Source organism: Jaculus jaculus, chromosome 1 (genome assembly GCF_020740685.1).
Source record: "Jaculus jaculus isolate mJacJac1 chromosome 1, mJacJac1.mat.Y.cur, whole genome shotgun sequence".
Taxonomy (NCBI): domain Eukaryota; kingdom Metazoa; phylum Chordata; class Mammalia; order Rodentia; family Dipodidae; genus Jaculus; species Jaculus jaculus.
In genome coordinates, this window is record NC_059102.1 from 147,559,883 (window position 1) to 147,575,118 (window position 15,236).

At 42.1% G+C, this 15,236-nt stretch overlaps 1 protein-coding gene across 2 annotated transcripts in view; it reads left to right on the top strand.

Annotated features, from left to right (window-relative positions):
• Positions 1-13,273, top strand: part of LOC101598458 (zinc finger protein 93-like) — a 30,269-nt gene extending 16,996 nt beyond the window's left edge. The window contains exons 2-5 of one of the 2 annotated variants that reach the window (XM_045146053.1): positions 2,016-2,142; positions 2,804-2,899; positions 10,753-10,881; positions 10,973-11,305. In XM_045146053.1, the coding sequence (XP_045001988.1) occupies positions 2,016-2,142; positions 2,804-2,899; positions 10,753-10,881; positions 10,973-11,166 (546 nt within the window). In that variant the 3' untranslated portion in view covers positions 11,167-11,305. Of the gene's footprint in view, positions 1-2,015; positions 2,143-2,803; positions 2,900-10,752 lie in introns of both variants that reach the window. The other variant, XM_045146052.1, reaches the window with a different exon arrangement.
• Positions 13,274-15,236: the final 1,963 nt, after the last annotated feature.

Here is a 15,236-nt window from a genome sequence, read left to right on the forward strand (position 1 = left end):
AGGCTCCAGGATTAACTGTTTATTATATATTTGACAAATGTGGAAAACGAATTGGGTGTGGTGGTGCACACCTTTCATCCCAGCACACAGGAGGTAGAGGTAGGAGGATTGTTGTGAGTTCGAGGCCACCCTGAGACTACATAGTGAATTCTAGGTCAGCCTGGACTAGAGTGAGACCCTACTTCAAAACAAACAAATAAGCAAACAAAAAGTACTCTCCTTGGGAAACTCAAAACTCATCAAAGTTCTAAAGAAGTGACTGAGTATTTTGGCCCTGTGACATCTTTACAACACCCTTCAAAACCCAGGGACAATTGCGGAAGAGTTGGTGGAAAGAATGTAAGAGACAGGCTGGGGGGATGGCTTAGCAGTTAAGGTGCTTGCCTGTGAAGCCAAAGAACCCAAGTTTGATTCCCCAGGACCCATGTAAGCCAGATGCAGAAAACGTGCATGTGCCTGGAATTCGTTTGCAGGGGCTGGAGGCCCTGGCATGCCCTTTCTCTCTCTGTCGGTCTTCTCTCTCTCCGCTTGCAAATAAATAAATAAATAATTTAAAAAAGTGTAAGAGCCAAAGGAAGGGGAATATCTTCTAGTCATTAACTGGTTGTTGCATTCATGAGCTTTCAGTGGCTGATGCTATCTACACATGACATGCATAATATGAAGCAAAAAAAAGATGATAGCAACATAGAAGCAGGACTTGTTGGAACGATGTTCGCTGGAGAGGGGATGGAAGAAGGGACAGAGAGTTATAGAAGGGGGTTAAAAACAAATGCCCTGTGGGTCAAGCCAGGTGTGGTGGCTCATGTCTATCAGATAGTATCTCCTCGGTTCAAGGTCAGAGCGAGTTTCAGGTCAGCTTGGACTAGATTAAGGTGTGCACTGCCACACCCAGCACAGAGGGGCGGGCGGTGGGGGAGAGTAAGAACGGATGCATCAGGGCTTCTAGCTGCTGCACACAAACTCCTGATGCATGTGCCTTCCTGTGCATCTGGCTTTATGTGGGTACTGAAGAACTAGGGTCATTAGGCTTTGCAAGCAAGTGTCTTAACTGCTGAGCCATCTCTCCAGCTCAAAATCCTATCTTAAAACAAACAACAATAAAATAAAATAAAATAAAATAAAATAAAATAAAATAAACCAACCCAAAACAGGGGCTGAGGAAAATTGCTCAGCAGTTAAAGGCACATGCTTACAAAGTCTGACCAAGCTTCTATTCCAAAGTCACCCACATGTGCTGGATGAAAAAAGTGATACAAATGTTTGGTGTTCTTTTACAGTGGCAAGAGGATCTGGCGTGCCCATACACAAACTGCCAGAGGCACACACTCATGTGTATGTGCACAAATAAATAAAAAAAAATTAAAGCCAAGCAAATATGGTGCTTTACACTTTTAATCCCAATATTCAGGAGGCTGAGGTAGGAGGATTGTCATGAATTTGAGGCCAGACTGGGCTACAATGAGACTCTGCTTCAAGCATCATCCTCCCACTCCAAGCCCACATAACAATAATAATAATAAAAAATCCCTGCCCCTTGGACAGTGACCTGGACATCACTACTTGCTCAATACTCAGAAGCCCAATTCCCAGTCGATAACTCCTGAATCTGAGTTGGTGCTTCAGTGATCTTCCGGCGCGCACACAGGAAGGTTTGAGAACCACCCACACTTTAACTCACCATGGCTTTCTCATCTGAGAAATGTAAACAGTATTCTACAATATAAAACTCGTTCACATACTGCATATTCTTGTGGTAATGCCTTCAATTTATCTTTTAAATTTCATCAAACTATACTGCCTACACTGGTTTTGTGGATGGTATGTAGTAAGATTACTCACATAGACAATACACCGTATTATCTAATATACTAAAATAGTGTCTTACTGAGTAATTAAGGATTAAGGATCAGTCTCCGAGGTTGGACCAGTTCTCCTAACTCCCGTTTCATCCTGAGTCACACCAAGTGCTCTGTTAGTGAGCGCACAGTATGCTCTTTTTACTTCTGTTTCAGGACCTGTTGACATTCGGGGATGTGTCCATTGATTTCTCTCTAGACGAATGGGAATGCCTGGACCCTGCTCAGCAGAGTTTGTATCGCGATGTGATGTTGGAGAACTACAGAAACCTGGTCTCCTTGGGTGAGGACAACAGCGTCCCTGCTGAGCCCCTATTGCCCGTCTGCATTTCCTTTCCAGACTATCCGTGGTAGCCAGTGCTTGGTGTGAATGACATCCAAGTTCTTGCTCTAGAACAAATGTGGGGTTGTTGGCATAGACAAAGAATCATTCCTATTTATTCTTGTCATTGCAACTCCGTCTGTTTCTTGAGATAATTAATATACACGCTGATTTTAGTGGTACGTTTAGCAGTCCCATGGCACATAATTCCGCCTGCGCTGGACTGTCCAGTTTCTCCCCTTGATCTTTAACCTGGTGTTAGTCAGGAGTGGTGCTCAGATTGAAGCCGAGTTCTCACACGTGTTTCAGAAACACCTGGATAAACTATTTTCATTTACTTATTAGAGAGAGGGAGTGAGAGGGGGCAAGCACACAAGCATGCCAGGGCCTCTTGCCACTCTATGTGCCACTCTATGCATCTGGCTTTACCTGGTTGCTGGGGAATTGAGTCTGGGCCAGCAGGCTTTGCAAGCAAACACTTTTTATCAGCTGAGATATCTCCCTAGCCCTGGAAAATATTGTTCTTGAATCTTCTTTCCTATCTTCTCTTTTCTGCTGAACACAATGCTGGGGCATATTTCACTAGCTACAGCAAAGTGTCACATTGTTTTCCAATAACCAGGTCTTGCTGTCTCTAAGCCATACCTGGTCACCTGTCTGGAGCGAAGGAAAGAACCCTGGGGTGTGAAGAGACCAAAGACAATGGCTGTGTTCTCAGGTAGGTGGAAACAGGATACGGGTGAGAGATGAAGGGGTCAAGGAGGGAGCCGCAAGGTTGAGCAACATGCCAGTGTTTGTACATTCTGGAATGTCTTCATCTACTCATGTCAAGGGGGATTTGGGTTGCTTGCACCTGTCTGCTCTTGTGAAAAATGCTACCACTAACTTTTATGTGAATATGTCTTTATTTTGTCATCATGTTAAGGTTTCCTATTGTTTTCCATAGATCTACTTGTTAAACTTGATGCTGACATAAAGCTATTTTGATGACTGTAGCTTTTTATAATAAGCTTCCTATAAACTTTGTATTCAGGAAGTATAATGCTTCTGAATTTGTTTTTCTCATAAATCTTACTGAGTTCTTCTGGATATGAGAGATTTGTATAATTTTTAGAGCCATGTTTTTGGGCTAGAGAGATGGCTCAGCAGTTAAGGGTACTTGCTTGCAAAGCCTGACAGCCTGGGCTTGATTCCTCATCACCCACATAAAACCAGATGCACAAAGTGGTGCATGCATCTGGAGTTTGCTTGTGGTGGCTAGAGGCCCTGGCATGCCCACTCTCCTTCTCAAGTAAGAAAATGTTAAACAAATAGAGCCACTATGGCAAAGAATAAATTTGGATCTTGATATAGATTGCATGGATTCTTTAGAGTCTGGGTATTTCATCTTTTACTGTTATCTTCCCATTCTGGAATAATGCCATAGTCAAGAATTTATAGTCATGTATTTGTAGACTTTCTGTTATTTCTTCTGCTACTGATTTCTACTAGTATGCATTGTGGAAAGAAAAGTGTAGCAGACAGTTTCAGGTTCACTGAGATGAACTTCCAGACCAGGCACAGTTATGGAGGAAGGGATTTATTGAAGCTTATAGATCCAGGGGAAGTTCCATAATGGCAAAAGAAGCTGGCCTGTCTTCACAGGTCCAAACAGAGAGGGTGGGGGGGAGGGAGAAGCACAAGCCTAAAGCCAAAAGCCACAAACCACACTTCAGGAACTCCAGCTAGGCATACTTTGCATACCTTTAGATTGAAATCTGAAACCCACCACCACACCTGAAGATCCACCCAGTGACATTGTCTCCAGCAAGGTGGCTGCAGATGCAAACTACAAACAAACAACTGAATATATCGGGGGCCATCTATTCTATTCAAACCACCACATTCTGCCCTGGCCCCCAATAGATTTATAACCATAACACATTGTAAATTGTACTCAGTTCAATTTCAAAGGTCCCCACAGTCTTGACCAATTTAAGATATTAAGACCTGTAAAATCAAGCATATAAAGGCACAGAATAAACATTCAACTGGTATAAGGCATAGCAAGGACAGACAAAAACAATGCAAACTCAACCACCATCAATTGCAATTCAAATTCAACATAACCAGAGACTGACAGTCTCCAACTTTTCCAGTTCTGCCCCTCTGGCTGGGCAGAGTAGCTAGGAAACACTTCCATCCCAGGGCAGCAGTGCGCTCTATGGTAGCCCTTGCATAGTCCTGGTATATCCAAAACATCTTCAGGTCTTCATGCAAACCACGGTCCATCTTCCAAAGGCTCTTTCAGCCTATCAGGGCATCAGGCCCTGCCTCATGCTGCATCTCAGTGGTGGCTCCTGGAACCGTGTGCAATTCATGACCACCCCTTATGTTTTTCATGCTTCCAAAACCAATACCAGTTGTGTAGGACACGGGCATATTCGTAATTCAGGGACCAAATAAATCGTGTAACCTTGAAAAGTAGGCTCCTTCTCCAGTCAACTCTTTGCAAAAGAGTTTGCATTCCTATGATAGTCTTTCCTCAGGCATCCTTTCCATTGTTTTGATGTAAAGCAGTTGGGCCATCTTCCTTAAGATTGCTAATGTGTTTGCCAGTAGCAGGTTCAGTAACCTAGAACCAGTCTCAGTGCCTGTAATTTTAACTTGATTGAGGTTTTCCAGCTTAAAAATCTTAAATCTCTCAGTCCAGTTATCCTTAGCCAAGCACATCAGTCCATTACAAATTTAACCCTGATCAAATTCTCTGGGCCTGGGCATCAGAACGTAGCCAGCCCTTAAGCCAGTAGCCCAGTTCCAACAAACTCCTCTGTAGTCTTTTCTTCCCCTCAGAAAGTTCATAAGCCAAGCCTCGAAGTTCAATATTGTCTGCACTTAGCATTCTCAAACCCTCATCAGAATAGTCCATAAAACTTGGCTTACCACTCCAGAAGTCATCTTCAGTTGTAAGCACCAAGGTATGCCCATTCCTCCAAAACAAAAGTTTCAAAAGACCAAAATCCACATGGTCAGGTTCATTTCACCCCACTCCTCGTACCAACTTTTGTAGCAGACAGCTTCAGGTTCACTGAGATGAACTTCCAGACCAGGCACAGTTGTGGAGGAAGGGATTTATTAAAGCTTATAGATCCAGGGGAAGTTCCATAAATGGAAGAAGAAGCTGTCCTGTCTTCACAGGTCCAAGCAGAGAGAGGAAAGCACAAGCCTAAAGCCAAAAACGACACAGCACAGCACAGCACACTTCAGGAACTCCAGCTAGGCACACTGCATACCTTTAGATTGAAATCTCACACCCACCACCACACCTTAAGATCCGCCCAGTGACACTGCCTCTAGCCAGGTGGCTGAAGATGCAAACTACAAACTAATGAAACACTGAATATATTGGTGACCATCTATTCAAACTACCACAAAAAGAAATTCAGTTCACAAATGTCTATTTTGTGCCCTAACATTCTATCCAGAATAATATTCCAAAACTATTGAGAAAATTGTATTTGTAGGTATTACTGATTATAGTATTTTTCAAGGTTCCTTTTTCCCAATTAGCATTATGTCTAGTTTATTTTTCATTATAGAAAGTGGGGAAATGGAGACACTCAGTATTATTCCAGTGTTTCCTGTTTCTTTCCTCAATTCTCTGTATGTGTAAAAAATATTTGAGAAGTATGAAGTATGTTACACATGGAGTTATTATAGTTACATTTCCCTAGAGAAATGTCCATTTTGTCTATATAAAATTATTTTCTTTTGTTAAAGTTGTTGATTTAAAGTGCATTTTGTATCACAAAACTGTCTTAACTGTATTTTGAACAATGTAATTATGACTCCCTAGCTCTTTTTTGGTCCCTTACTTTATGTAACATTATTTCTAATCTTCATCTTTTGGCCACTCATGTCCTTAGATCTAGCAAAGTTATCTGGTAAATAGCATATATTTTTTTAGAGAGAGAGAGAAAAAGAGAATTGGCACACTAGGGCCTCAGCCACTGAAATTGAACTCCAGATGCTTGCACCACCTAGTGGGGATGTGTAACCTTGCACTTACCTCACCTTTTGTGCATCTGGTTTATTGGATCTGGAGAGTAAACACGGGTCTTTAGGCTTTGCAGGCAAGTGCCTTAATTGCTAGGCTATCTCTGTAGTCCTAAATAGCATATTAAAAAAAACTTCTGTATTGACAATTTTCCATACGTGTAAATGAGCTTTATTTTTTTAATCATAATCTCTTCCATTACCTTCTTTTGTCCCCCTTCTACTGAATCCCTTCTTTCCAGCTAATTCCTCTCCTATTTTGATGTCTTTTTGTTGTTGTTCTCCATGTTTTCTAGTACATTCTCACTGTAGCCTAGGCTGACTTGGAACTCACTAGCATCAAACTAATGACAGTCTATATTTTTTTAATGAGCTAACAAAAAATTGGTTTGAGCCAGCTTGGCATGGTGGTGCATACCTTTAATTCCAGGTAGGCAGAGGTAGGAGGATTGCCCTGAATTTGAGGCCATCCTAGGGCTACAGAGTGAGTTCCATGACAGCCTGGGCAACAGTGAGAGCTTTCCTTGAAAGAAACAACAAAAAAAGTAGGTTTTGATATAGCTTTTTCTATTTTTTCAAAAAAATATTTTATTTATTTATTTATTTGACAGAGAAAGAGGGAGAGGGGGAGGGGGAAGGGGAGGGGGAGGGAGAGGGAGAGGGAGGGGGAGAAGGAGAGGGAGAGGGAGAGGGAGAGAGAGAGAGAGAGAGAGAGAGAGAGAGAGGGAGAGAGAGAGGGAGAGGGAGAGAATGGGCACGCCAGGGCCTCCAGCCACTGCAAATGAACTCCAAATGCGTGCGCCCCCTTGTGCATCTGGCTAATGTGGGTCCTGGGGAATCGAACCTGGGTCCTTTGGCTTTGCAGGCAAACACCTTAACCACTAAGCAGTCCCTCCAAGCCCTTTTTCTATTTTTTAAAAATATTTTTATTTATTTATTTGCAAGGGGGGAGAGAGAGAGAGAGAACGTATGTATGTATGTATGTATGGGCATGCCAGGGCCTCTTGCTGTAAATACACTCCAGTGGCATGTGTCATTTGTGCATCTCACTTTATGTGGGTACTGGAACCTGGGTCCACAGGCTTTGCATGTATAAGTGCCCTTCACCACTGAGCAATCTCTCCAGCCCTGATACAGCTTTTTCTTAACGTCTTTGGTTTGGATTGACTGTCCCTCCATCCTGTCCTCTCCACCTCCTGCCCTAATCCCACTTAACCCTTTGTACTCCCAGCATGCTGCCCCTTTATTTACATGTCTACTATCCTCACCTCTTAAACCTACTCCTCTCACCCCCTACCATCTCATGGCCTTTTTCCAGCTTCCTGGTCTTTATTGCCTTTAAAAACAATTTTTTTTTTCAGCCGGGCATCATGGAGCATGCCTTTAATCCCAGCACTCCTGAGACAGAGGTGGGAGGGTCACAATCAGTTCCAGGGCACCCTGAGACTACATAGTGGATTCTAGGTCAGCCTGAGCTACAGTGACACCCTACTTCGAAAAACCAAAAACAATTTTTTTTTTTGTTTTTATTTTTTGAGGTAGGGTTTCACTTTATCCCAGGCTGACCTGGAATTGACCCTGTAGTCTCAAGGTGGTCTCAAACTCATGGCAATCCTCCTATCTCTGCCTCCCGAGTGCTGGGATTAAAGGCGTGCACCATCATGCCTGGCCCTTTACTGACTTTTTTTTTTAAAGTATTCAAAAGTGAAAGGACACAAGTGACTTGTAAACAAAAAGATGGGAATATATTATGGGGAAAGGAAAAAAAATGGAAGGGCAAGAGGGATTGGTCAAGGAGGGGGAACAAGAATCAAATAAAACAAATTTTTCTGAACCTTTACTGACTTTTAATCCAACTCATATTTAAATCTAAAAATTCAAAATTAGGATTCACATATGGAGCCAATGTGAGATAACTTTCTTTTTGAGCAATTTTCTCTATGGTAAAGTTCTTGGAATATCTTCCCAGAAATGGCATAACTGGATGAGATGGTAAACCCATGAGTTTGTGTGTCCTGCAGTGTCTCTGGCTGTTGCTGAATAGTTTTATTCCATTTTGATCACATAGGATACAGGGAATCATTGTAGTTTTCCTGTATTTGTTAAGATCTGCTTTGTATCCCAATATATGGTCTATTTTAGAGAAAGTTACATGTACTATTGAGAAGAATGTGTGCAGAATATGGATGTAATGCTCGGTAGAGGTCTGTCCATTTGTTTTATAATGTCATTTAGTCCATATTCTCTTCTGTTTATGTTTATTTTTTGCTGGCATGACCTGTCAGTTGCTGAGAGTGGGATATTGACATCACTCACTACTGTTGTGCTGGGGTTAATCTCTGACTTTACATCTCATAGTATTTGTTTTTTAAAAAAATTAATTTCTTTAGTTGAGAGAGAGAGCAAGAGAAAGAGGCAAATAGCTTGGGTTGGGGGGAAGGAGGTTAGAGAATGGCATGCCAGGACCTCTAGCCACTGCAAACAAATTCCAGCTGCATGTGCCACCTTGTGCATCTGGCTTTATGTGGATACTGGGGAATTGAACCTGGGTCCTTGGATTTTGCAGGCAAGCATCTTGTTAAGCCATCTCTCCAGCCTCTCATAGTGTTTCTTTAATGAAATAGGATGTAACCATGTTTGGTGCATAGATGTTTAAAATTGTAATTTATCTTTATCTCTTCTGACTAATGCTAGTTTGCAGCTACCCTGTCAGGCATTAGAACAGCTTGTTTCCTAGTCCCATGTGCTTGAACTGACAGTGTCCATCTAAGGGAATGTCTGTCTCTTATAGAGAGGTACATTCCTGGGAGGCAACAAACACTAAGATCCCACATTTAATTCTGCTCATCTGTGCCATTTTTTATATGTTTAAAAATTTTTTTATTTATTATTTATTTTCAGGGAGGGAGGGAAGGGGGGGAGAGAGAGAGAGAGAGAGAGAGAGAGAGAGAGAGAGAGAGAGAGAGAGAGAGAAGGTGTGTGTGGGGAGAATGGGTACACCAGGATCTCTTACCACTGCAGACGACCTCCAGATGTATGTACCGTGTTGTGCATCTGGCCTTACATATGTACTGGCTGTTTGATTTATAGATTTGACTTCTTCATAGTGTCCTAGAATCTACTTGTACCTCCTCCCCTTGCCCCTCCCTCCTCCCCCTCTCCTCCTCCACCACCACCACCTCCTCCTCCTTCTTTCATGGTAGGGTCTCACTCTACCCCAGTCTGACCTGGAGTTCACTCAGGGTGGCCTTGAACTCAACATGATGCTCCTACTTCTGCCTCCCAAGTTCTGGGATTAAAGGCGTGCGCCACCACACCCAGCCACTTGTACCTTCTTATTTACTTTTCTTTCTGATTGTTGGAATGTTCCAATTCTTCTACCTTGTCTTTGAGCTCAGATAGATATTTTATCCTCTACTTGATTTAAATTGGTAAGATTTTCTTTATTATTTTTAATGTAAAGTTTTACAATTTAGCTTATCGTGTGTGTATGGGCCCGCATGCCATGGCACACACGTGGAAGTCAGAGAGCAGCTCTAAGGTGCCTCTTTTCCACCTCTTTGAGGCAGGGTCTCTTGCCACTGAAAACACATAGTCAGACTTCCAGAAAATAGACTAGCTGTCTCGAAAGCTTTGGATTCTCTTGCCTCTCATTGTCATAAGCATGTTGGGTTTATAGATGCATGTGTCAATATGTGTATGGCTTTACATGGGTGCTGGGCAGTTGTACCTGGGCTGGCAGCCTTTGCAGGCAAGTGTTTTAACCATGAGCCATGTCCTCATCCCCTATTGGCGAGGCTTTCTGCTGTTTTTCATTAGACTTACTGTGTTCTTATTTATAGTATTTCATAAGATTAGTTTTTCTTCAATATTTCTATTTATTCACTGATATCTTACAGTGGACTTATTTCATTCAGCTGGTTTTCTGTGTTCTTTTGGGATTCCATAATGAGTTTGTTTTCTTCTTTGAGCCTTGATTTCTTTGAACATACTTAGTCATTTTTTGAATTCTCTATCTGTATTTTGTCTAATTCACTCTCATTGGAAGCCATTTCTCTGGGATTCATACTTTTTGGAAGGGCTATGTTGCCTTCATTTTTTTTTTTTTTTGTTATATTACTGTGTTGGGATTTTTGCATCTCTGGTTTTTCTGTTTGTCCTACTAATATGTAGTTCAGCAGTTACATCCTCAGAGAACAGTTGGTTACCCTCTATAGCAGTCATACCACTATTGCATCAGTGGACATATCTTGTCTGTCTGGTCAGTGTGGACCACATGTGACCACATGATGACTGCGCTGCTGAGTGAGACTGGGTGACTTTTCTTTCTCAGCTGCCTCTTAATTGGTTCTGTGAAGTCTCACGGAGTCAGTTATGTCAGCATTTTGTTGTGAAGTTCATAGGCAGTGGAGTGCTGAGGGCCTTTAGAATTCTCCTCTTCTGTTGATGTTCCAAGCTAGTATAATTTTATACATTGGATTTATATGGTATTCGCCAGATTCTAGAGAGATAACTTGTTATTTTGATTTCTTTCAGCAGTGTATCATCATTGTACCCAAGGCATTTCACCAGAAGAGAGCATAAAACATTCATTCCAAAAAGTGATCGGTCGAAGAACTGAGCGCTGTGGCTTTGAAAGTTTATACTTAAGGGAAGAGTTGGAAGGTGTGTGTGAGAGTGAAGGTCGAAGAACCTGTCATGATGGGCATAACTGTTGTGTGGTCACTAACCTTTGTGAACGTGTCCCTGTCAATAGAGATCCCGAACAGAAAGCCTGTGAGAAGAACACTCCTTTTGGGCCAGATACAGTTGACGCTCTTCATGCTTATAGAAGTAAATATCCACGGCAACTTCTGGAGTATAACTTTCCTCCAAAAGGAAACCTGGAAAGTCTGGAAAGAGATCCTGTCCGTGCTTCAGCTGACAACTTCAGCAATCTTGGTGAGTTAGTCATCGACCCTAGCATTTCATTAGAGAAAGAATTGAAAAGCAGAGAATTAATTTGTAAATGTGATCTATCAGAGACTTCGTTCACTGAAAGTTCCTCGTTCTGCAGTCAGCAACTTGATCTTTCCTGTGGCCAAATACACAGTTGTGATAAATGTGGGATGTTTGCTACTGATCCATTATTGCTTAGCCAGCACCGTAAAGAAAACAGTACGGCTTTTAATAAGCTTAGTGATTTCAAGGATATACTTATTGAAGATAAACCGGATCAGTGTAACAAAATGCATAACAGCTTTGACCATGGCTCTAGTCCTCATAAACATGAGTGTTCTCAATTTCCAAAGAACCTTTACAAATGTAGGGACATCTTTCCTCCATGCTCAAAATTTACTACCCATCAAGGTAACTGTATCCAGGATAATTATTACAAATGTGTAGATGGCGACACAGCTCTGAACCAAAGCTCAAAACTCATTATGCATAGAGGTCATAATGCACGGAAACCCTATAAGTGTAATGAGTGTGGCAGAGCTTTTAACTATTACTCAACTTACATTAAACACCACAGAGTTCACACCGGAGAGAAACCCTACAAATGTAAAGAATGTGGAAAATCTTATACTCAGAGCGCAAGCCTTAAAAAGCACCAGAGAATCCACTCAGGAGAGAAGCCTTACAAATGTAAAGAATGTGGGAAAGCCTTTAACTATTGCTCCACTTACAGCAAACACCAGAGAACTCACACAGGAGAGAAGCCGTACAAGTGCAGCGAGTGTGGCAAAGCCTTTAACTATTGCTCCACTTACATTAAACACCACAGAGTACACACTGGAGAGAAGCCCTACAAGTGTAAGGAATGTGGAAAATCCTTTACCCAGAGCGCAAGCCTTAAAAAGCACCAGAGAATCCACACTGGAGAGAAACCCTATGTTTGTGAAGAGTGTGGCAAAGCCTTTAACCACTGCTCGTCCCTTAGTCAGCACCAGAGAATTCATACTGGAGAGAAACCCTACAGATGTGACCAGTGTGGGAAGTCCTTCACCCAGTGCGCAAGCCTCAGAAAACATGAGGTGATTCACACTGGAGAAAAGCCCTACAAATGTGAAGAGTGTGGCAAAGCCTTTAACCAGAGCTCAACCCTGAATGAACATCAGAGGATTCACACCGGAGAGAAGCCATACAAGTGTAAGCAGTGTGGGAAATCCTTCACCCAGTGTTCAAGCCTTCGAAAACACCAGAGGATTCACACTGGAGAGAAGCCCTACAAGTGTGAAGAATGTGGCAGAGCCTTCAATTGTTCTTCATCCTTTGCTAAACACCAGAGGATTCACACTGGAGAGAAACCCTACAAGTGTGTACAGTGTGGTAAAGCCTTTATCCACTGCACAAATCTCATTCAACACCAGAGAATCCATACTGGAGAGAAACCGTATGACTGTAAAGAATGTGGGAAATCCTTCAGCCAGTGTTCAAACCTTCGAAAACACCAGAGAATTCACATATGAGGAGAAGCCGACCAATAGGAAGAATGCAGCAAGACTTTATCTGTTGTTCAAACCTTGCCCAGCAGTATACATAATGCACGCTGGAGACAAGTCCTGCACATGTAGTGAATGTGGCGGAGGCCTTTCTGTCTTTGATAGGTAACTAACTCGGCCCCTGAGAACTCGTTATGGGGAGAAGCCCGAACACGTGAAGCCCTTCACATGGTCTCTTTAATCCTTTTAACTATTGCTCACCCTCTCCTGGACACCCCAGAATTTTCACAGAGGAGGAACCTCTCAGAAATCTAAAGAATGTCTTAACAGAGTTCATCACACAGGAGAGAAAATGGACTCACCCATGTGACTGCCTTTTATCTTGGTTCCTTTTACTAAATGCAAAAGAATTCACCCCTAGAGAAGCCCTGCCACTGCAGAGAATGTGCCAAAGCTTCATGCTGTTGTCATACTTTACTCAGCACCAGACTACAATGAAGCAGTCAGCACACAGGTGTTCCATGTGTCACAGCCTAGAGTCAAGGTGAAAGTTTTGTGTTTTTTTTTAATATTTATTTTTATTTATTTGAGAGAGAGAGGGAGTGAGGGAGACACAGAGAGGAGGAGGCACATATAGAGAGAACGGGCACATCAGGGCCTCTAGCTGCTGCAAATGAACTCCAGACACATGTGCCACCTTGTGCAGCTGGCTTATGTGGGTCCTGGGGACTCAAACCTAGGTCCTTAGTCTTTGCAGGCAAGCACCTTAACCACTAAGCCATCTCTCCAGCCCTGAAACATTTTTTGACAAGAGAGAATTCATACTGGATGAATCTTCATATGTGTATTATCTCTTTGGGAAGACCTTTGTCCACAGTGTACAATCAGAGAACAACAAATTGTTTATACTGGAAAAAATGTTGTATACAAGTGTGATGTTTTGCAGAGCTTTCATTAATACCTCAGATCATAATGTGATTATGGCTGGAGCTAAATCCTACAAATATAGAAAACGTGGCAAAATCTTGGGTTGTTGCTTAAAACTTATTGGACATCATTAGTTGGAATGATTATGTCGTACAGTGGAAGTTTCTAAATCCCCATGAAAACGGGAGAAACCACCATTTTCATATAGTTGTGTCAGAGGCACAAGACTTTTTCTAGAAACCAGAGTTGATTCTCATTATTCAAGATTCTATATAAAACAGTTATTAGTAAGTTTTTGGGTAAATGGCTGAGTAGACTCTACTCATCATTTCCCCCAGTGTTATTAAACTTCAAATGATTGGGAGAACATTGTTATCAATTACTGCATTTATTTGTGTCATTAGTTAGAGGAATGGTCTAGCTGTGTAGCCCTAACTGGTTTGAAGCTCACCCTGTAGATCAGGCTGGCCTTGAACTTTTGGTGATACTCCTGCATCTGCCTCCCTAATGCTGGGATTTCAGCCGTATGCCACCACATGTACCCCCAATATTTATGTGAGCACTTAGAGTTACTGGGACATGATAATCATAGGAGAGGTGTTAAAGGAGTGTAATAAGAAGCCCTGGTTTTCTGACTCTTGAATTATTCCATGAAAAATGTTACTTTAGTTGTTTTTACACATAATCCATTTTGGCCTACAACATTGTATTAGTTAGTGTTCTCTAGAGGGAGAGAACTGATAGAATGGATTGTATTAAAAGGGAATTTATTGGATTAGTTTATAGCAGTCCAACAACAGCAGATTACAGGCCTGAGAGTTAAGGAACCTGGTAGCTGCTCAGTCCATGAGGCTGGAGGCCTCAGCAGTCCCAATCCCACACTGAAGGTCTAGAGGCTTCCTGGAGAGCCGCTGCTCTTCAGTCCACACTGGAATGCAGCAAAACAGCAAGCTGCAGGGAGAGGAGGCGAATACTGTTCTTCCCAGAGCTTCTTTAGATAAAGTCTCAGGCCGCCCACTCTGGGGGAAGGGCGCACCCTGGGGGACGGATTCCTCCTTTAGGTAATCCTTCCTGGAAGCAACCTCAGAGACCCACTTAGGAGGAACGCCTGTGGATTCCTAAATAGATCAAGTTGACACAAACTTAACCATCATAAACATACACACACAAATTGATTTTGATTTACATTTACTGAAATATACAAATAATACTAATAATACAATATGTTATAATAGTAAGCATTAGGTTCAGGCAAACCACAGATGTATTAGCAATGTTTGTGTATGAGTCTGCTGTACCTGTCTTCACAAGAAGAGGGGATTAGTGAAATGAAAGGTAAATTCCACATTTGATAGTTTACCAAGATACTGGTAACCTCATATGTGAGAAAATTTAGCTTATAGACACAGCCTATATATATATATATATATATATATATATATATATATATATATGATCATTTTGCAGTGTCCCTATGCCAGCACAGGTGAGGCAGAGACCTGGACTGGAGGGAAGAGTTCAAGGATGGAAGGTTCTGTTGTAGTCAGGGCCTCACACTGGATGGTCTTCTGCATGCTCCAGCAGGCAATTTCTAGCATTCACAGGGAATGGGATGTTATCACACACTGCGGCACATACACACCACGCAGTCATTCATGCCTCTTGCAA